This window comes from Chelonia mydas, chromosome 2 (genome assembly GCF_015237465.2).
Source record: "Chelonia mydas isolate rCheMyd1 chromosome 2, rCheMyd1.pri.v2, whole genome shotgun sequence".
Lineage (NCBI taxonomy): Eukaryota > Metazoa > Chordata > Testudines > Cheloniidae > Chelonia > Chelonia mydas.
This window is the reverse complement of record NC_057850.1, coordinates 254,747,601-254,768,886: the sequence shown is the minus strand read 5'-3', so window position 1 is coordinate 254,768,886 and position 21,286 is coordinate 254,747,601. Positions and strand designations below refer to the sequence as shown.

The 21,286-nt window shown below is 48.6% G+C and overlaps 1 protein-coding gene across 1 annotated transcript in view; it reads left to right on the top strand.

The window, feature by feature from the left end:
• Positions 1-21,286, top strand: part of WNT3A (Wnt family member 3A) — a 122,974-nt gene that overhangs the window by 64,098 nt on the left and 37,590 nt on the right. Inside the window, exon 2 of the mRNA XM_037891248.2 lies at positions 1,000-1,241. Within this exon, the coding sequence (XP_037747176.1) occupies positions 1,000-1,241 (242 nt within the window). The remainder of the gene's footprint in view (positions 1-999; positions 1,242-21,286) is intronic.

The following is a 21,286-nucleotide window of genomic DNA, read 5'->3' as shown; positions in this document are numbered from 1 at the left end:
AACATGGCCCCATCACCACAGTTTCTGAGCACCTCACACTCTGTGATGCATTTATCCTCACAACACCTCTGGGAGGTAGAGCAGTGCAATTATCCCCACTGTACAGATGGAGAACTGAGACTTGCCTCACAGGATATAGGAAGCCTCTGGCTCCCAATTCTTAGACTAGGGCACAAAGCTCTGGCCCCTCCTTCCTCTCTACGCTAGCCTTCTTGCAGCACTCGGCATCGATATAATTGTCATTTTTTTTTTTTTACAGTTTCAGTGCGAATAACTTTTTTTTAAAAACAGACAAACTTGTTCTGCCACGGAGGCAGCCCAAACACAACAAGCTACTGCTAAATGAAAACCCGGGTAGCAAAGATGTGTTTAAACAGAAAGAGAAACTGACCAGCGTAGTTTCACGTTCAGGGCAAAAAAGTAAACCAAGAAACTAAATCAAAGGTGCAAAGGAAATTTGACTTTAAAAATCCTTTCGGTTGTAATAATCTAGGTGGTTGTTAGGAGCACTGGTAAGAGCATATTGAAATCTATTTAACTAACTGTATCTCTACCTATCTTTCTATCTGCCCATCTATTTTGAATGCACCTGTCATTATGACGTCTGGATATTCTGCAAACCATCCCTTATTTTCTAGTGTAGTCCAGGCCTTAATTTGGGTCACTTTAATTCTGAATACATGTGTCCACATAGGGCTTTAATACAATTTAACTAATCCACTTTAAAAGATAATTCAGATTAGTTTTCCTGTGTGTCGCCATACAGACAAGACATAGTTCAGGGAAGGAGCTATGGTGGGGTTCTTTGCTGGGGATTGTGGAAGGTTTAAAGAGGTAGATGACTCCATTCTCTGTGGGGAGGGATCAGGAGCTGGGACATTTATTGTTGGGCAGAGAGGGCTGAGGAACTGAAAGTGTTGCTGTCCCCTTAGCTGTGACTGGTAACAAGCAGTGCAAGGAGCAGAGTCAGCCTGAAAACTGCTATGTTTTCTCTTCTAGGTCCTTGGCCATCGGTCACCAGTATTCCTCCCTGGGGACTCAGCCCATCCTCTGCGGCAGCATCCCAGGGCTGGTCCCCAAGCAGCTGCGCTTCTGTCGGAACTATGTGGAGATCATGCCCAGCGTGGCGGAAGGGGTCAAGATCGGGATCCAGGAGTGCCAGCACCAGTTCCGTGGGAGGAGGTGGAATTGCACCACCGTCAATGACAGCCTGGCCATATTTGGGCCTGTGCTAGATAAAGGTGAGTGCTGAGTGATAAGGCAAGCGATGGTGATACATGTGGACTATTAGCAGCAAATATACATTGAAACCCATCTTGTATAGAATCACAGAATGTCAGGGTTGGAAGAGACCTCAGGAGGGCTGTATGCAAAGGGGAAATGATACACTGCAATCAGGATTAATGGGTTCCCCTTTCAGAGCTAATTGTGCTTTTAGTTTCTAGATTTTGGTGTTGAGCACTAGATAGATAGATAGATACTGGGGCCTGCCTGGCTAAATAGATTCTGATCCAACTCCCACTGGAAGTCTTTCCATTGACTTCAAAAGGGAGCTGGATCAGGGCCTTGTCCCATATGTTAGATGCCTCTTTGGGAGCAAAAGCAACTGTTTTATTCTGCTTTTGCATCCTGGCTTTTAGGGCCCAGTCCGGCTCCCACTGACTTCAGTGGGAACACGATCAGGCCCTTAGTTTTAGATTAGCACGAATAAGTTCAGCTATAAGGCAAACTTGCTTTGCATTTGACCTCCCCGGAGATAATGAAGCTGGACTCCCTGCCCAGTGCTGTTTAGGAATATCCGACACAGCCGGCTGCGCCTTCAGGATAGCAGCAGCACAGACCTGGAAGTAATCCTTTCAGTGTGCAATTAAAGGCACTGTTACAGGTTCCCAAAAGGACCGACGCTCCTCCCGCTGAAATTAGCTTGTCTGAAAGCCAGAACAACGTCAGCTGACCTCGTGTCAGCAGTGCAAGGCAGCCTCTAGGATACATTTCAGGGAGACCATTCTAAAGTCTGTTTATATGGTTGAGCTCATAAATTCACCTCAGGCCAGGATCCACTGTCACTTGCGATCAGGTGTCGGGGCGGGATATTGTTTTTATCCTACTGTGTAATTCAGAAGAGCTTTGGATCCTGTTGTGGTGAACTTTATAAAATTCCCGGAGTACATTACAGCAGTATACTGAAAGGAATGCCTGTATCATTATTGATTGGAGAGAGACAAGGAAGTATCTTATACTGAGCCATCTTCTGTTGGTGAAAGAGACAAGATTTCGAGCTTACACAGAGCTCTTCTCACATTACATTAATATATTACTATCTAGAGACACCAACCAAAATCAGGGCACTCTTGCGGTAGGCATTGTACACCCACATGGAAAAGAAAGTGAAAGGAAGTGCTATTATCCCCAGGTTACAGATGGAGAACTGGGGCACATATGTATTAAGGTCTAGTCTATATGGTTTTTTACCAGTAAAGTTATGTTGGTTGGAGGCATGATTTTTATCAAACTAGTTATACTGGCAAAATCCCGAGAGTGGATGAACTTATAAAGATGACTCATTTCAGAATAGTAATGCCCCTTCCCCTACAGGAATAGCTATGCTGGTAGAGAGCACCTTTATAGTGGTCTAATTTCAGTCACGCTGCGGGGGGTTGAACTTTCTAGTGAGGACAAGACCCAAGTGACTTGCCCAAGGTCCCTCAAGGAGTCTGGGAACTGAACTCAGGTTTACTAAATCCTAGTCCAGTACCTTCATCACACCAGACCGCCCTAATTCCTGATACCGTCATAAACGGCACATGGGATGCCTGCGGCTCTCAGGGTATGTCTACACTGCAGTCAGGTGTGTGATTGCAGCCTGTGTAGACAAACCCGAGCTAGCTTTCATCTAGCGAGCTCCAATAAAAATCCCAGCGTAGCCATGGCAGCAGGGGTCATGAGAAAGGTGAAAAGGGGGAACAATTGTACCAGGGCCCAAGCTCAGGGCGGCCTCCTCAAAACATCAATAAAAAGGGGTGAAATGGGGATGAAATGGGAGGGGCCCCAGGAAACATGATATACCAGGGCCCCAAACTTCCTCCTAGGGCCTGCATGGCAGCATAGGCTAGCCACCCGAGTAAACACCCAGGGTCCCAGGCAGGCGTGTGCTGCCATTGTTATTGGAGCTAGCTAGATCCAAGCTAGATCCAGGCCCACCTCTGACTGCAGTGTAGACATACCCCAGACACAGGGCAGCATAGCTGCTCTACTGCCCCACGCCACCTTCTGATATACCTGTGGTTATATGTTGGCGCGAAGGAAGCCCATGCCCTGCACCTGCAGCGCCCACTGCAGTCATCGGGCGTGTGTGCCAGGATGGGGCCCGGACCCTGCCGTTGTGCAGTAGCCAGGCTCGGCTAGAAAAAGGACGCTGGGACGATTTCATAACTGAAGAATGTTGTTCCTCGAGGGAGAATCAAACCATCCTTCAGTTTGGCTTCACCTATTGCAGGAGGCGGGGGGGGGGGCGGGAGGAGAACAGCTCAGCCACATTCTTGTGCAGATCCCCGAGGGGAGGAACATACTTGAGCTACTACCAAAAGAAAAGAAAAGAAAAGTGCTGGAGTTCACAGTTTAAAAGCCAAGCAACCGAGAAGCCAACTTCAGCGTCCCATTGCAGTCAGTGGGGCCAGGTGCTCGGCTGGTGTAAATGAGCACAGCTCCATTGTGGTCAGTGGGGCCAGGTGCTCGGCTGGTGTAAATCAGCACTGCTCCATTGCGGTCAGTGGGGCCAGGTCCTCGGCTGGTGTAAATCAGCACTGCTCCATTGCGGTCAGTGGGGCCAGGTCCTCGGCTGGTGTAAATCAGCACTGCTCCACTGAAGTCACAGAAGCCAAACGGAAGTCATGGGAGCTATTCCCACTTTCACCAGTGGGGGTCTGGATCTCAGTCTTTCTTACGAAGAAGAAAAGGAGGACTTGTGGCACCTTAGAGACTAACCAATTTATTTGAGCATGAGCTTTCGTGAGCTACAGCTCGAGAGTGAGTTTGTGTGTGTGGTTTTTGGAGGGGGGTGAGGGGGTGAGAGAACCTGGATTTCTGCAGGAAATGGCCCACCTTGATTATCATACACATTGTGAAAAGAGTGGTCACTTTGGATGGGCTATTACCAGCAAGAGAGTGAGTTTGTCTGTGGGGGGGCGGAGGGTGAGAAAACCTGGATTTGTGCTGGAAATGGCCCATCTTGATGATCACTTTAGATAAGCTATTACCAGCAGGAGAGTGGGGTGGGAGGAGGTATTGTTTCATGGTGTCTGTGTATATAATAATGATATTCTGCAATTTCCACAGTATGCATCCGATGAAGTGAGCTGTAGCTCACGAAAGCTCATGCTCAAATAAATTGGTTAGTCTCTAAGGTGCCACAAGTACTCCTTTTCTTTTTGCGAATACAGACTAACACGGCTGTTACTCTGAAACCTTACGAAGAAGGGCTGTTTTGGTTGGATTTTGTTGTTGTTTTTATGTTTTGATTTTCCCTGAAGAAACGCTTTCTAGGCCTGAATCTAACTGAAACTCGCTCAGTATTCATGCCACACTCGCCACTTTGGTATCTCATCACGAATTCAGGGCTAGGGTCTGACTCTGACTCAGTGATGTCAAAATCTCGCTGGACTGTGGTCATGTGAGGCTGCCATGTTTTGACACTGATAGAACCATAGTCTAAAACAGGAGCCTCTCTCATGGTGTATGTGAGGAGGGGGATGCTCTAGAATCATGGACCACAAGGGTCATCTAATCTAACCCACTGCCAAGATGCAGGATTGGTTGTGTCTAAACCACCCAAGACAGATGGCTCCAGCCTCCTTTTGAAAGCCTCCAGTGAAAGAGCTCCCACGACCTAACGAGGCGTCTGTTCCATTGTCCTGCTGTTCTTATGGTTAGGAGGTTTTTCCTGAGATTTAATTTAAAGCTGCTATGCTGTAGTTTGAACCTACTGCCTCTTGTCCTACCCTCTGTGGCAAAACAGAACTTTTCTCCATCTTTTTTATGGCAGCCTTTCAAGTGTCTGAAGACTGGTATCCTGTCCCTCCTTAATCTCCTCTTTTCCAAACTAAACAGACCCAATTCCTTCAGCCTTTGCTCGTATGGCTTGCATTCCATACCTTTCATCATCTTTGTCACTCATCTCCGGCTCCTTTCCAGTTTCTCTCCATCCTTTCTATATATTGGTGACCAAAACTGGACACGGTCCTCCAGCTGAGGCCTACCCAGCGCCGAGTAGGGTGGTACTATCGCTTCCCTTGACTTGCAGGCTATGCCTCTGGTAATGCAAGCTCAAATTGCATTTGCTCCTTTTGCAACAGCATTGCATCGCATTGCTGACTGATGTCGAGGCTGTGATGCACCACAACTCTCAGATCCTTCTCAGCAGTGCTGCTGCCAAGCCAGCTTTCCCCCCCATTCTGTACTTGTGCGTTTGGTTTTTCTTCCCTAAGAGTAGCACCTTAAGTTTGTCTGTTAAATTTCATTGGGTCGTCTCTAGCCCAGTTCTCCAATCTAACAAGACCCCTCTGAATTTTAGCTGTATCCTCCAAAGTGTTGGCAACCGCCCCACCCCCGCTTTGTGTCATCTGCAAATGTGATCAGTCTGCTCTCTAGTCCTACATCCAGGTCATTCATATAGATGTTAAACCACACCGGACCCAGAACAGATCCCGGTGGAACAGCACTTGAGACCTCCCTCCAATCCAACGTCGTTCCATTAATAGTTACTCTTTGTTTGTGCTTCTTTAACCAAGTATGTATCCACTTAATGGTAGTTCTGTGGAGCCCGCATTTCTCCAGCTTACTTATCAAAATGTCACGTGGGACTGTATTGAAAGCCTTGCTGAGGTTCAGGTATATTATGTCTAAGGATATGTTTTAGTCACAGGTATTTTTAGTAAAAGTCATGGACAGGTCACGGGCAGTAAACAAAAATTCATGGCCTGTGACCTGTCCATGACTTGTACTATATACCCCTAACTAAATCCTGCGGGGGGGAGAGGGCAGCCCGGGATGCTGTGGGTGCTCGGGGGGGGGGACGGTCCAGGGGGTGCTGCAGGTGCTCAGAGGGAGCAGGCCGGGACCCCCGCTGGTGCTGGGGTTGGAGGGGCAGGAGGTGGCGCACAGCCTGGGACCCCTGCTGGTGCTGGGGGGGGGCAGGTTGGCAGGAATGGCAGGCTCCCTACCTGGCTCCTCGGGGGCTCTGGGCGGCGCTTACCTTGGGGGTCTCCCTGGAAGCAGCGACGTGTCCCTCCCCCAGCTCCCATTGGCCAGGAATTGCAGCCAATGGGAGCTGCGGGGGTGGTGCCTGCGGTTGGAGGCAGCATGTAGAGCTAGGAGCCGATGGAGAGACATTCCGGGGGGACCTCCAAGGTAAGCACCGCCCAGAGCCCTCACCTCCTCCTGCACCCCAATCCCCAGCTCTGAGCCCCCTCCCACATGCACCCAAACTCCTGCTGCTGCTGGAGTTGGGGGGGGGGGGCAGGCAGTAGCCCGAGACTGCTGCAGCAGCCACTGATGTGGCTGGCCCAGGAGCTGCCTGAGCTGCTCCGGCGGCCCCTGGGCCAGTCGCACCGGCCGTTGCAGAAGTCACCGGAAAGTCACAGAATCCGTGACCTTCGTGACAGACTCGTAGCCTTAATTATGTCCACCGCATACCCCCTATCCACCAAATCAGTTACCCCGTCAAAGAAGGAAATCAAGCTGGTTTGGCATGATTTGTTCTTGGTAAATCCATGCTGGCTGTTAGTGGTTACACAGGGCCGGATTTAGGGGCAAGCGATCCAGGCGACTGCCTGACATGCCGGGCTTGGGGGGTGCCGGGCTTGGGGGGTTGTTTTTTGTTGTTGGCGACAAAAGGGAAAATAGAATGTTAGAAGTAACATGTTTCAGGTATTCCGTATGTGGATTCATTTTTCACTAACCTCCTAGAATGTTCTGGACCTTTGTAGAATCTCGTGGAACCTTCCAGACTTTCTGAGAACTACATTTTCCTTGAACCTCCTAGAATGTTGTCCGCTGTACTCTCGCAGGTATATAAGGGGTGTTGCGTCACCAGTCAGTCAGTGAGATATAAGAACAAACTGAAGTGAAGTGAGAGCCCAGCTGCGATATTGTGAACCTTGTTTTATTGTGTAATTATGAAAGCGTACTTGTGTTTTAAGACTTGAAGAGTGTAAGTAGCGACGAATAAAGGACATATTTAATGAGACGCCAGAGACATCTATTGAACCTCTATCTGTGCAACAATATAAAAGAAATACTGGTTCTTCTTTTGCCATGCTTCACATGTAATGTTGGATGACTTTCTAAGACCGCGGAACAGAGACTTTTGTTCTCCCTCATACTGTTTGTTTTCCCCGTAGACAATAAAAGATGCCCCAAAAGAAGCCTTCAGGAGCTCATTGTAGGACGCGAAAAGCTCAGTTGCAATCTAGTTTGCAGCAAGGAACAAATCTGATGGGAAACAAAAGGGGGCGGGGGCACCAAAGACACTCCTTGCTTGGGGTACCATTTGGTCTAGGGCTGGCCTGCGATCACCCCTTCATCTCCAGGTAGTCACAAATTGAATGTTTTATACATTGCTTTAGCAGCTTCCCAGGTATCAAAGCCAGGCTGACTGGTCTTTAGTTTCCTGGCTCCTCCTTTTCCCCTTTTTTAAAGATGGGCACCACCTTAGTCCTTCTCCACTCGTCCAGCCCCTCTCCTGTCATCCATGAGTTTGTAAATATTATTGCCGGGGGCTCTGAGATTTCTTCAGCTAATTCCTTCAGCACCCACAGGTGAATAGCATCCAGCCCTGCTGATTTGAATTTATTCAGATTGGTCAGAAGATCTCTGACATGTTCTTCACTTACCCCGATCTGCATCCCTCCCCCTTTATTCTCTATGGTAACTTCGGTAATCATCCGGTCACATCTGATTTTTTGTGAGAAGACTGAAACAAAGTAGGCATTGAGCAGCTCTGCCTCCTTATCATCTTCCGTTCCCAGCTCACCTTCTCCACTGACCCACACCCTCCTTGATCTTTCCCTTTTTGTCTGACATATTTGAAGAACCCCTTCCTGTTGTTTCTAATGTTTCTTGCTAGCTGTAACTCATTCTTTGCCTTGGCTTTCCTGATTTTGTCCCTAAACGCTCGTGCTATTCCCATGTACGCTTCCTTGGTGACATGCCCCTCCTTCCATTTGTAGGTATTCCTTTTGCGTTTTAGATAGGTAAAAAGCTCCTTGTGTCCACACATGCAAGGAAAAACCCTTGTTATGGGGTGTGGCTGCCCCATAGCACCCCCTACTGGCTAAGTGTAGCACTACAGGTACTCCCTGCTTCAGTTTCTCTCCTCGGCGCGCCACACATCAGTCTGTTCTGGAGATGTGTCTTAACCCTCTGGCCACGTCACAGAACAAGAATTCCAAAATAAAAAGTCCCAAACAAACAAAAAGGTTCTTCTGCTCTGTGGGGCTTCTCTCTACCCTATGGGCCCTATTCCCAGCCCCTTTCTGGGCTACCTTTCTCTGCTCTGGGCTAGCTCTGGAGTACCCTTCTCCTGCAGAGCCTGGCTCCGAGCCTTCCACAGGAGCAAGCCTTACTGCCTGTGGGCCTGAGTGCTAGACTGATCTCTCGCAGCTCTTTTATAAGGCCAAGGTGCCCATTAAGCTACCACCTGATCCTCCTTAGCCCCACCCCCTCAGGCTGGGAAGCAGCTAATTAATTATGGCACAGGTGTGGATGGCTCCATCTCCCCGTAAACGGCCAGTCACCCCGTGACACCTCTGTGGTATAACATGGCTTAGCTACAATCGTATTTTAAACATGATTGTTTCTGTAGCAGAGACAGGCCTATAGGAAGGGCAGTTACATCATCAGCGATACTCAGGATCACGTCTAACCCTCAACGAGGCCTGATGTTCACGGGTGTCTAGGCGATTTCAGATGTGGGCTCTGCTCCCATCTGGACATGTCAGAGTCTCATTTACTGGCCAGGAAGCTTCTTGCTCTGCTCTACTTCACCAGGTGATAACCAGGCAGGGTTCAAGAATCCAAGAACCACCAGCATTCATGCCACTGGGCAAACGGACTATTCAGTTTTCCCACCCCTGGCATCAGAACAGTTAGATGCCTATTCATGCTGAACCTTTTTGGCGTTCCCCTGGCTCCTGCAGTGGTGTTTGCCTAGCTGAACCGTGCTGCAGGGCTGGGGAAAGCTTCTCAGGGGTAGGGAGATCTGGTGTTACTAAGAAGTTGTTAGTTACACTATGTTTTCCCTTCCATCTGGTCTTAGTGTCTCTTGTGCTTTCTTTGTTAGTGCCAGTGGATGGGCAGCTCAGGGGAAAGAATCACAGCATGGGTAGAACGCATGGTTCTTTCTCTGCAAACCACTGGGAACAAGCATCCCAGATTCTCCCAAACTCCTTGGCATGCGAGCTACCCTGCGAAACAAATCCTGGTGCTTGGAAGGGAAAAATTAATGTGGTCCCCATTACTCACCCATCCACTCCTATTGATCGATCCTATTTGTGGAACACCAGTCACTATAACATCTACACCCTTTTATTCTATTTTTTGTGGGAAGAGAATCCTTTATTAAAGTGTTTGTCATCATAAAACCATCTTTAGGGCCCAAATCCTACTCCTGACGCTTGTGGAAATCCCTTTGTTTCTAGGTCATTCATTGCTCTAGATGTTACATGGGTATCGCTTAACTGAAAGTTGAATTTGCCCAAGAAATGTGCTTTAAAGTTATCAAAGCAGCTTTATTCTTACAGGTCACACCCAGTGGTTTAGCTAAGAGGCGTGGCTCATCCACCAGAAATCTGTTGTATCTTTTGATTTAACAAGGAGCAAACACTAGACTGGATACAGTCTGGATAATATATTGTAACAATCCTGCCTAGGCAACAGAGGGTGGACTAACTAATCTAATAGGTAATTTCCATCTCTAACTCCTATGGTTCTATTAAGGATTGTATCTGTCTATCTATGCATTTATAAGGTGATTATCCCTCAATTGTGTTAGTCTATGTTGTTCATTTAAATCTCCCAAAGCAATGTGAATTTGAATTCAATTTGAAATGCTTTGGGGCAAAAAAACCATGATTCAACATGAACAAAAGACAAAAAAACAAAGGACAAAAGAAAAAAAAGCAAACCCAGAAATCTTATTAGGTCCCTGTCTCTTTAAGAGACCTCAGCACATAATTAAGCCAGAATAAAAGTTTCCTCCCCCCTCTTTCAATAAAAGTAAATGACCTCAAACTATTTAAGCCCCCTGTTCGTTTAAATTTTAAAAGGGAGCCCTTGTCCATCCACTTCTTTCACTCCCTCCTACCCCTCCTTGCGAAAGACTGGCCGGGGCTCTAAACCTGCCAGCTGGACTGAGAAATGGCTAACCGTTATTGTGGAGGAGCAGCTTTTAATGAACTATTGAAGAATGATACATTGATGGAGTAATGGGAGTTTAAGTCGCCCTGTAATGAAACAGGTTCTCAATGCGGGCCCATTGTGGTGTAAATACGGCACGTCTCTCCCACTGTTTGGTCAGGACTAAATAGGAGAAGACAGAGGGGGGTCAGCTTATGGGGGTCTCTGCTTTAGTTAATCAATCTGATTGGATTAGGGTCACTGCGACCCCTAATAATGTCAAAGGTCGTGGCAAACTGGATTAAATGCTTTGTTGAGGAGGCCTTGGATTCTTTCAGCCTTCGTGAACGGAGCTTGTTTATTAGAGTTTAACACTCGTGCAACCTTGAAAGTCAGTGTCCCTTTTTGTGCATCTGTGTGTTTGCCTGGGTGCGTGTGTGTTTGCTGAGTGTGCGCGTGTGTTGCCTCGGCAAGCATCTGCACCGGCCAGATGTGCCCTCTCCGAGCATTTATCAAACTCACAGTGGACAAATGGGAACCTAACGGCAGGCTCAGAGGTTTGGAGACATAAATTCATTCCGTACCCCAATGGAACATCATGAGCTGCAGAAAGAATTCTTTGCCATCACTCCTGCTAGTGTGCAAATGACAGAAGCCAAGCCCCAAAGCCAATGGTGTGACCTGTGGATCAGTTTCCTCTGATTTTAACTCCAGGAAACATTACCCATATCCAGCAAGGAGATTAATGCTGCATGAGACTTGCCTCTTTTGAAGCCGTACGATGGTCTCCTTATTAGTGGGGAGGGACTTGGACTTCCAGAGGTTGCGAGAACCCACGCTTGGGTGGCCAAGGCAAGGGGAAGGATGTGAATGAATGAGTTACTGTGATCTGCCTTGGGGACCCCAACCTGTTCTGAAACCCCAAGTGTGAAAAGATGATCATGGCTTGACCTTGATTTCACAGCAAGCATTGATGGACAGATACAGTAGATTTCTTAGCAGGCAGAGAAATTATGCCAACCCATCTTTTGAGGGCTTCATCCGGAAGTGACAATAAATGATAATAATGTCACGTCATTTATGCTGATATCACAACGCTGGATCCCAAACCATATATTTCTTCATTTAATCAGTTCATAGATTTTAAGGCCAGAAGGAACCATTAGATCCTCTAGTCTGACCTCCTGTATTACCCAGGCCATAGAATTTCATCTTGTTACTCCCGTATTGACTCCAATAAAGCCAGTTTTCCCAAATGGCTTCCAGTCTTGATCTGAAGACTTCAAGCGATGAAGAATCCACTAAGCCCCTTGGCTGTTTGTTCCAATGGTTAATCACCCTCGGTTAACAAAAAAGTACTTTATTTTTCATTTGAATTTGTTTGCCTTTAACTTCCAGCCATTGGATCTTGTTCTGCCTTTCACCGCTAGATCAAAGAGCTCTCTAGAACCTGGTGTTTTCTCTCCAGGTCTCAGCGTATCCTAAATGTACCCAGCCATTTGATGGCATCATCATCAGCCAGGTGGAGAGCCAGTAGCCAGCTGTCGAAATATGTCAGTGGGCACTGGGCAAGGATATGCGACATAGTCTGAAGTTGACTGCAGCTGCCTCGCGGGTCATTAGACAAACCGCATTTAAGAGATTAGTCACACAGTTGCCCTGTCCTGTTCGAAACCAGTTCAGAGATGAACACAGGAGCCTTAGCAGTTCAGAACCTGGTGGGCAGATGGTTGGGTCAGTGACGAGAGAGTGATTAACGACTGTCCTTGCTGACCACTTGTTGCGCCAAGCAGATTCCACTCTCATGTCCTGTGGTGGCATAAATGACCATAAAGGGCATCTAGAAAAGAGGCGAGCTGGTGGGTGGTTGAAGAGATCTGCGTACAAAGGCAGGTCACTGTTCTCACGGATCTGGGCCAGTAGCATGACAGAGGCCTTCTCACAGTGAATATGGGGTGGTGCTATGTTACTAAGTATTGGCAGGTAATTCTATTTAATAAAGCAAGTATCCGTGACACCTTAGCTATAAAATCTATATCAGCAGGTTAGATACACCTACGCACACCCTGAAGGGCTACGTTCGACACAGACAGAGAGTGGGAAAAAGGAAGTACCATTATGCCCATGTGACGGGAGAACGGAGACATTGAGAGGTTAAATGATTTGGCCAAGTTTACACAGGAAGACAGGAGGCTCTCCTGTAGTCTAGTCTAGCATCTAAACCACAAAACTATCCTTCCTCTTAAAAGAGAAGCTCCTGAACGTTGACAGAAGGGGTGGATGTTTCTGCGGGCTCAGGCTATACCTTAGTAACTGGCATTCCTTACCAGGAGCTTCATCCTGCTACTGTTGAAAGCAGTTGGAGTGTTGCCCTTGACTTCAGTAGCAACAGACCAGGGCCTCAAATTCCCCGCCCTAAAGATTAGGGGGGACACAAGCCCTTGCAGTAGGGTAACATATTGCTCAGCGAGACCAAGTCTCTCACCTCTGACAGAAGAGTCTTGCCCTCTGCCCCGTACTGAAGAGATCACTCTTGCAAGAAGCTGCAGTGTTAAGACTAAGGGATTTAGACAATCTCAATAATATTTTCTTGATGGCGCGCCAACATCTTGCTCGTCTCTGTGCCAAACGCCTTCCCTCCCGCTCCCCACCCTCTACCCCCACATCCTGGATCAGACTTTTTCACTTCTGCAATAAAGTGTGGCATCAGCAGAGAGCCACGAGACATTTATTTTTCCGGGAGGTTGGTATGTTACATGTAGGAGGTTGGATGAAAATCTCTGTCTCTCTCTGATGCAAATTTTCCCCAGAGGACCTGATTTCCCACCACACCCCTTCCACCTAATGGCAATTTGGGCAGCTGCCCAGGTATCAACAACAAAGATCTACAAACTGTACCTGGTAACCATGGGGGAAAGAACTGGAAGGAACAGGATTGAACATCTATCCGTACAAGTTGCACTTGGCCATGCAGGTGAATAAATGCAGACCACCAGCCACTTACCCCTGATCTGTCTGTCTCCTTTCTTGATGCTAGACAAAACAGACAGAGGCAGCTCTTGGAATCAGGGCAGCTGTGTCGGCTCTATACAGTAGCAAATCAGCATTGTATGTTGAGGTAGGAGCTGGGGGAACTGCTTCAGGAGATAAGCTGATCCTGGTGAGGTAAGGAAGGAAGACTATCTCCATGTGTAGGCATTGCACTAGTGACTATGAGTATGTCTACACTGCACACTAAGCTCGGGTCTGTGGGACCCAGACTTGTGGACTCAATGTTTCCAAGCCCATGCCTGAGCATCCACACTGCATGGTAAACTGGGGCTTATCGTTGCTGGACCCAGGTCTCACAGCCACACTAACATGTACATACTGCACTGTGCAGACCTTCTGACTTTGATCTGCGCCTTGAGCTGCCTTCACATAAGAACAGCAATATTGGGTCAGTACAATGGTCCATCTAGCCTAGTATCCTGTCTCTGACAATGGCCAGTGCCGGATGCTTCAGAGGGAATGAACAAAACAGGGCAATTTCAAGTGATCCATCCCTTGTCGGCCAGTCTCAGCTTCTAGCCGTTGGCAGTTTAGGGACACCCAGAGCATGGGGTTTATATCCCTGACCATTTTGGCTAATAGCCCTTGATGGACCTAACCTCTGTGAACTTACCTAATTCTTTTTTTAACTCAATTATACTTTTGGCCTTCACAATATCCCCTGGCAATGAGTTCCACGTGTTGACTGTGCGTTGTGGGAAGATGTACTTCTTTTTCATAGACTCATAGAAGATTAGGGTTGGAAGAGACCTCAGGAGGTCATGCAGTCGAACCCCCTGCTCAATGCAGGACCAACCGCAACTAACCCCAACTTTGTCAAGGACCAACCCCAACTTTGTCAAGCCGTGCCTTGAAAACAAATAAGGATGGAGATTCCACAACCTCCCTATGTAACCCATTCCAGTGCTTCACCATCCTTCTAGTGAAATAGTGTTTCCTAATATCCAACCTAGACCTCCCACACTGCAACTTGAGACCATTGCTCCTTGTTCTGTCATTTGCCACCACTGAGAACAGCCTAGCTCCATCTTCTTTGGAACGCCCCTTCAGGTAGTTAAAGGCTGCCATCATATCTCCCCTCACTATTCTCTTCTGCAGACTAAATAAGCCTAGTTCCCTCAGCCTCTCCTCATAAGTCATGTGCTCCAGCCCCCTAATCATTTTTGTTGCCCTCCGCTGGACTCTCTCCAATTTGTCTACATCCTTTCCGTAGGGGGGGCCCAAAACTGGATGTAGTACTCCAGATGTGGCCTCACCAGTGCTGAATAGAGGGGAATAATCACTTCCCTCAATCTGCCTACAATGCCCCTACAAATGCAGCCCAATATGCCATTAGCCTTCTTGGCAACAAGGGCACACTACTGACTCATATCCAGCTTCTCGTCCACTATAATCCCCAGGTCCTTTTCTGCAGAACTGCTGCTTAACCAGTCGGTCCCCAGCCTGTAGCCGTGCATGGGATTCTTCCATCCTAAATCCATTCTGCATTTGTCCTTGTAGAACCTCATCAGAGTTTTTTTGGCCCAATCCTCCAATTTGTCTAGTAGTCACTCTGGACCCTATCCCTAACCTCCAGCATATCTACCTCTCCCCCCAGCTTAGTGTCATCCACAAACTTGCTGAGGGTGCAATCCATCCCATCATCCAGATCATTAATGAAGATGTTGAACAAACCCGGCCCCAGGACTGACCCCTGGGGCACTCCGCTTGATACCGGCTGCCAACTAGACATCGAGGCATTGATCACTACCCGTTGAGCCTGACGATCTAGCTAGCTTTCTATCCACCTTATAGTCCATTCATCCAATCCATACTTTTTTAACTTGCTTGCAAGAATACTATGGGAGACCATATCAAAGCTTTGCTAAAGTCAAGGTATATCACATCCACCCCTTTCCCCATATCCACAGAGCCAGTTATCTCATCATAGGAGGCAATCAGGTTGGTCAGGCATGACTTGCCCTTGGTAAATCCATGCTGACTGTTCCTGATCACCTTCCTCTCCTCCAAGTGCTTCAAAATGGATTCCTTGAGGACCTGCTCCATGATTTTTCCAGGGACTGAGGTGAAGCTGACCGGTCTGTAGTTCCCTGGGTTCTCCTTCCCTTTTTTAAAGATGGGCACTATTTTTGCCTTTTTCCAAGAATCCTGGACCTCCCCCAATCACCACGAGTTTTCAAAGATAATGGCCAATGGCTCTGCAATCACATCAGCCAACTCCCTCAGCACCCTTGGATGCGTTAGATCCGGACCCATGGACGTATGCATGTTCAACTTTTCTAAATAGTCCTTAACCTGTTCTTTCACCACTGAGGGCTGGTCACCTCCTCCCCATACTGTGCTGCCCAGTGCAGCAGTCTCGGAGCTGACCTTGTCTGTGAAGACCGAGGCAAAAAAAGCATTGAGTACTTCAGCTTTCTCCACATCATCTGTCACTAGGTTGCCTCCCCTATTCAGTAAGGGTCCCACACTTTCCCTGACCTTCTTTTTGTTGCTAACATACCTGTAGAAATCCTTCTTGTTACCCTTCACATCCCTTGCTAGCTGCAACTCCAGTTGTGCTTTGGCTTTCCTGATTACACCCCTGCATGCTCAAGCAATATATTTATACTCCTCCCTAGTTTCCACTTCTTGTAAGCTTCTTTTTGTGTTTAAGTTCACCAAAGATTTCTCTGTTAAGCCAAGCTGGTCGCCTGCCATATTTGCTATTCTTTCTGCACATAAGGATGGTTTGTTCCTGCGCCTTCAATAAGGCTTCTTTAAAATACAGCCCACTCTCCTGGACTCCTTTCCCCCTCATATTAGCCTCCCAGGTGATCCTGCCCATCAGTTCCCTAAGAAAGTCAAAGTCTGCTTTTCTGAAATCCAGGGTCCCGATTTTGCTACTCTTCTTTCTTCCTTTTGTCAGGATCCTGAACTCAACCATCTCATGGTCACTGCTGCCAGGGTTGCCACCCACTTCTACTTCGCCTACCTGTTTGTGAGCAGCAGATCAAGAGGAGCATGGCCCCTAGTTGGTTCCTCCAGCACTTGCACCAGGAAGTTGGCCCCAACTCTCTCCAAAAACTTCCTGGATTGTCTGTGCACTGCTGTATTGCTCTCCCAGCAGACGCCAGGGTGATTGAAGTCCCCCATTAAAACCAGAGCCTGTGATCTGGAAACTTCAGTTAGTTGTCCGAAGAAAGTCTCGTCTACCTCATCCTCCTGGTCTGGTGGTCTATGGTAGACACCCACCACGACATCACCTTGTTGCTCTCACCTCTAAACTTAACCCAAAGACTCTCAACAGGCTTTTCTGCAGTGTCATACCGGAGTGCTGAGCAATCATACTGCTCTCTTATATATAGTACAACTCTTCCACCTTTTCTCCCCCACCTGAACAGTTTATACCCATCCACGACAGAGCTCCAGTCATGTGAGTTACCCCGCCAGGTCTCTGTTATTCCAATCACACCATAGTTTCTTGACTGTGCCAGGACTTCCAGTTCTCCCTGCTTGTTTCCCAGGCTTCCTGCATTCGTGTACAGGCACCTAAGATAACTAGCCGATTACCCTACTTTCTCAGTATGAATCAGGAGGCCTCCCCTGTTGCACCCTCCTGCTTGTGTTCCCTCCCGGTATCCCACTTCCCCACTTACCTCAGGGCTTAGGTCACCGTCCACCAGCAAACCTGGTTTAAAGCCCTCCTCACTAGGTTAGCAAGCCTGCCTGCGAAGATGCTCTTCCCACTCTTCGTTAGGTGGATCCCATCTCTTCCTAGCAAGCCTTCTTCCTGGAACAACATCCCATGGTCAAAGAATCCAAAACCCTCTCTCTGACACTACCTGTGTAGCAACGCATTTACTTACAGAATTCAATGGTCCTTACCTGAGCCTTTTCCTTCAGCAGGGAGGATGGATAAGAACATGACTTGCGCCTCAAACTCTTTTATCCTTCTTCCCAGAGCTACATAGTCTGCAGTGACCTGCTCAAGGTCACTCTTGGCAGTATCATTGGTGCCCACGTGGAGAAGTAGGAAGGGGCAGTGGTCCGAGGGCTTGATCAGTCTCAGCAGGCACTCTGTCACATTCTGAACTCTCGCTCCAGGTAAGCAGCACACTTCTCGAGTTTCCCGGTCTGGACAGCAGATGGATGACTCCGTCCCCCTTAGGAGAGAGTCCCCGACCACCACCACCCGTCTCCTCCTCTTGGTAGTGGCGGTCGTGGAACCCCCATCCCTTGGGCAATGCATCCCATACCTTCTGGTCGATGGGGTCTCCTTCTGATCCCTTCCCTCTGATAACTCTCCCAAACCATTCTCTTTTGTTTGTTTTAAACCTGAAAAATAATGGGGCTTGGACCCAAGTCAGAGCAGGCCATGAGTTCTGATCTCTCTCCTCCAGCAGGGTCCTAGGGGCTTGCTGACCTGAGTTAGTCTGATTTGTATGGGGACAGAAGCAGGCTTGGGCTCAAACCTGAGCCTGAGCCAGAGCCCGCGCTTAGTGTGCCATGTAAACTTACCCTGTGTGCTGTTAGCACCTTCCTTTGCGCCACCCATGGAGCACAGTTGCAATGATATGAAAGGGAAGCGGGTTGTGCAGGAGTGCAAATGAGGAGGAGGCCGATGAGACAACGAAAAGCTGAGGCCGGACAAATCTCCCTCTTTTACCTCAGTGGCTGCACTTATGTGCCAGAGGCCTGACACCAGTCTGGGGAGACAAATCAGCTGACGTGGCAAATCCTACATTCCTAGCATCCTACGCCGACTTGTTTTGGACGTACAATAAGATCTCTTGCAACTCCAGTGGAGTTACCCCAGGGCTGAATAGGGCCCTGCATGACAACAGTATTTCAAGGGGATACTCCAGGCATCCTTTATAAATAGCTCTTGATCTTGCCAAAGCCCAGATGTGGGAGAACATCCCAAAGTGATGGACACAAAAGAGAAAAAGGCAGCAAGGGTAGGATGTGGCTGCAGAATTTCGTCTCCATTGCTCAGCTTGGTTCCTCTCTTTTCACCCTGATTTCCTGAGCTGGCATTTCTGACATCCCCATTTTTCAGTGACCAGAAGGGGTAGGGGGTGGGAGTGGGATGGAGGTGGGTAGAAAACCAGTGGCGTCTCTCCTGGCCATGAGAGGCTCTGGAAACATCTGCTGGCCGCAGTGCATCAGCAGTATCTGGGGGCTGGCAGAGAGCAGCCCTTGCCATTTTTTTTTCTGCTGGGTACATTACATTCCCCCACTGGGCTACCGCTCGCTGCAACAAGGAGCTCCCTCTGCCGCATACAGGAATGCCAAGTGCCGGCGTGGGAGCTAGTCCTCAACAAAAGGGAACAGTAGGTGGAGCTAATTAGCATCCCTTTGTCCTGTGGGAATCACAGTTATAAATGGGCACTCTAAACACAACAGACACACACAAACACACACACATACACACAAATGGAAAGGAGCCCGAGAGAAAAGGGCACGCAGGAATCCCAGAGCCCAACGCTCTCCGGTCGTGTTTATCTGTAGCAACAACCAAGTTGGGGTAACGAGTGTGTCGTTAGGCACCACTCCAACTCCAACCAGCCAGGGCTAGATCCTCAGCGGGTGTAAATCAGCCTAGCATCTGCAATGGGGCAAGGCTGAGTTACGCCAGCTGGGGCTCTGCCTGTGTCTGGAAAAAAAAAACGCACAAAAAACAGCAACAGTCTCCTTGACGAAGGTGCATAGGGGATGCAAATGCCTGAATGTGGCTTTTCTTCCCCTGCGAGAGGCGCTCCTCACTGGCCGCTGTGAATACATTCAGAGAGTTTCAGGCCAGAAGGGACCATTAGTCTGACCTCCTGTATATCACAGGGCAGAGAATTCCAGCCAGTGAGTCCTGGAGAGCATGAGCAAAACTGGAGCATCTGAAACTCTCCTACCATAAGCAGCTCCCGAGATCAGCACCTCCTTCACGTGGGGGACGTCTGTGGTATTTTATTGTACAGGCCAGTCCCAGGAGCTGACAGTCAGACAGATAAGCAGGTGGACAAACAAAGGGGAATGACCAAAGCAACTATGGTTATTATTTATTTATCCTGTAGTCGTGTCCAAGAGCTTCCACGAGGCATCGAGGCCCCATTGTGCTAGGTGCTGGAAAAACACAGCCCCTGCCCCACAGACTGTACAATCTAAGCAGAGAAGACAGGCAAGGGGCAGGCAGGGAAGCAGGGGCTCAGAGGGGACGTGACTTTCCAAGGTCAAAGATCCACACGCTTCACGGTGAGCAGCACCACAGCAGTGAGTTTTCAAGGGCAGAGAGGGCAGGGGCCTCCTAAGTGATTTCAGACGGGCCAAGCCATGCCTGAGGTGCCTCATGGAGACATGGCGGATGACTCAGACAGGTCTAGTCAGACAGGCGGAGCAGAGGGCAGTGGGACAACAGGAAGCTCAACCAGAGAGGATGTACAGGGAGTTATATTATTCACTCCTTTCCTTCCAAGGGTACGTCTCCATGGCCAAAAAAAAAAAACCCAACACAGCAGCGAGTCTCAGAGCCTGGCTCAGTTGAGTCAGGCTCCTGGAGCTCAAAAGAGCAGTGGAGACATTCAGGCGTGGGCTGGAACCTGGGCTCTGAAACCAGGTGAGGGCAGAGGGTCTCAGAGCCCAGACTCCAGCCTGAGCTCAAACATCTACCCTGCTATTTGTAGCCCTGCGGCGTGAGCCTCGCAAGCCCACGTCAGTTGTCTCGTGCTCTGAGGCTCACTGACGTGGGTTATTTTTTTGTTGTTGTTTTTGGCTCTGTAGATGTACCCTTAATGTCACTGTCCTCCCCTGCAGCACTGTGCCTGTCCTGGAGCGGTTTTGCTGCACCTGGTCCCCCCGGAGTCCATGAGACTGAAATGCTGTCAATTTGGTCCCCCTCCACTCCAGCCATCTCGGGTCAGGGAGACTTGTTATGTCTGGCTTGGCTTCTGCTCTAATGCTGCCTGGGTTCATATCCCCTCGGTATTCTTCTTCCTCCGTATGGCTGTAGCACCTGGAAGCCTGAGTTAGGATCAGGGCCCTCTTGTGCCAGGGACTGTGCACCCATAAGTAACGACAAGACAGCCCTGGTTCCAAAGAGCTGGCAATCTAAGTATACGCTGAGAGACAGCAGCTGTTTACAACACACTGATGGGGGAGGACAAGGTGACAGCGAGTCAGTGAGGATTGAGTGGAACAAACAGGGGACACAGCCCAGCAGATTCCAGCCCCATCGCCTCAACCGAGTCTGGAAATTAGGTGGTTTCCCAGCAGGAGAGGAGGGAGGTTCTGGAACAGACTGCCGGCAGGAATAATGAGGGCACATCATCTCCATCAGGAACATCTTGGCTTTCGTGTTTCTTTCTCACAAGATTTCCAAGCCATCTAGCAGGCGAAAAGGACCCAGCACCTAGTCTTTGAATGGTATTTCTGTGCTTGGAGGATGCATATCAGGGAAGGGCAAATTCCACTGAGAGTGACAATGGCATGATGTCATTGACTCAGCCGGTGTTGCGCAGGAGAGCGGAATTTGGGGCGTAATACTGGTCACATGATTTGAAGATGAAAAGTGCTATTATTACACTAGAAATGCTGGGGAAAGACCAAATCCCAGGTTGTTTCAGTCCCTTAGATAGCATCGTGCACCAAAAAAAACCAACCACACTTGAAAAAACCCTAATAAAGAGCTATGTAGGTGTATTTGGATTCCTGAGAACCCCCCAAATGAGCAGCTTATCCATCTAGCTACCCCCTTGCAGTGCAGAATACTTGGCATGAACAATGGCTGATCAGCCAGCAAGCTTTGCCAGCCTCGTGTCAGCTGAAACTTTGATCTGAGCTTCGAAAGGCAGTTGCTCAGGGCATTGCGCTG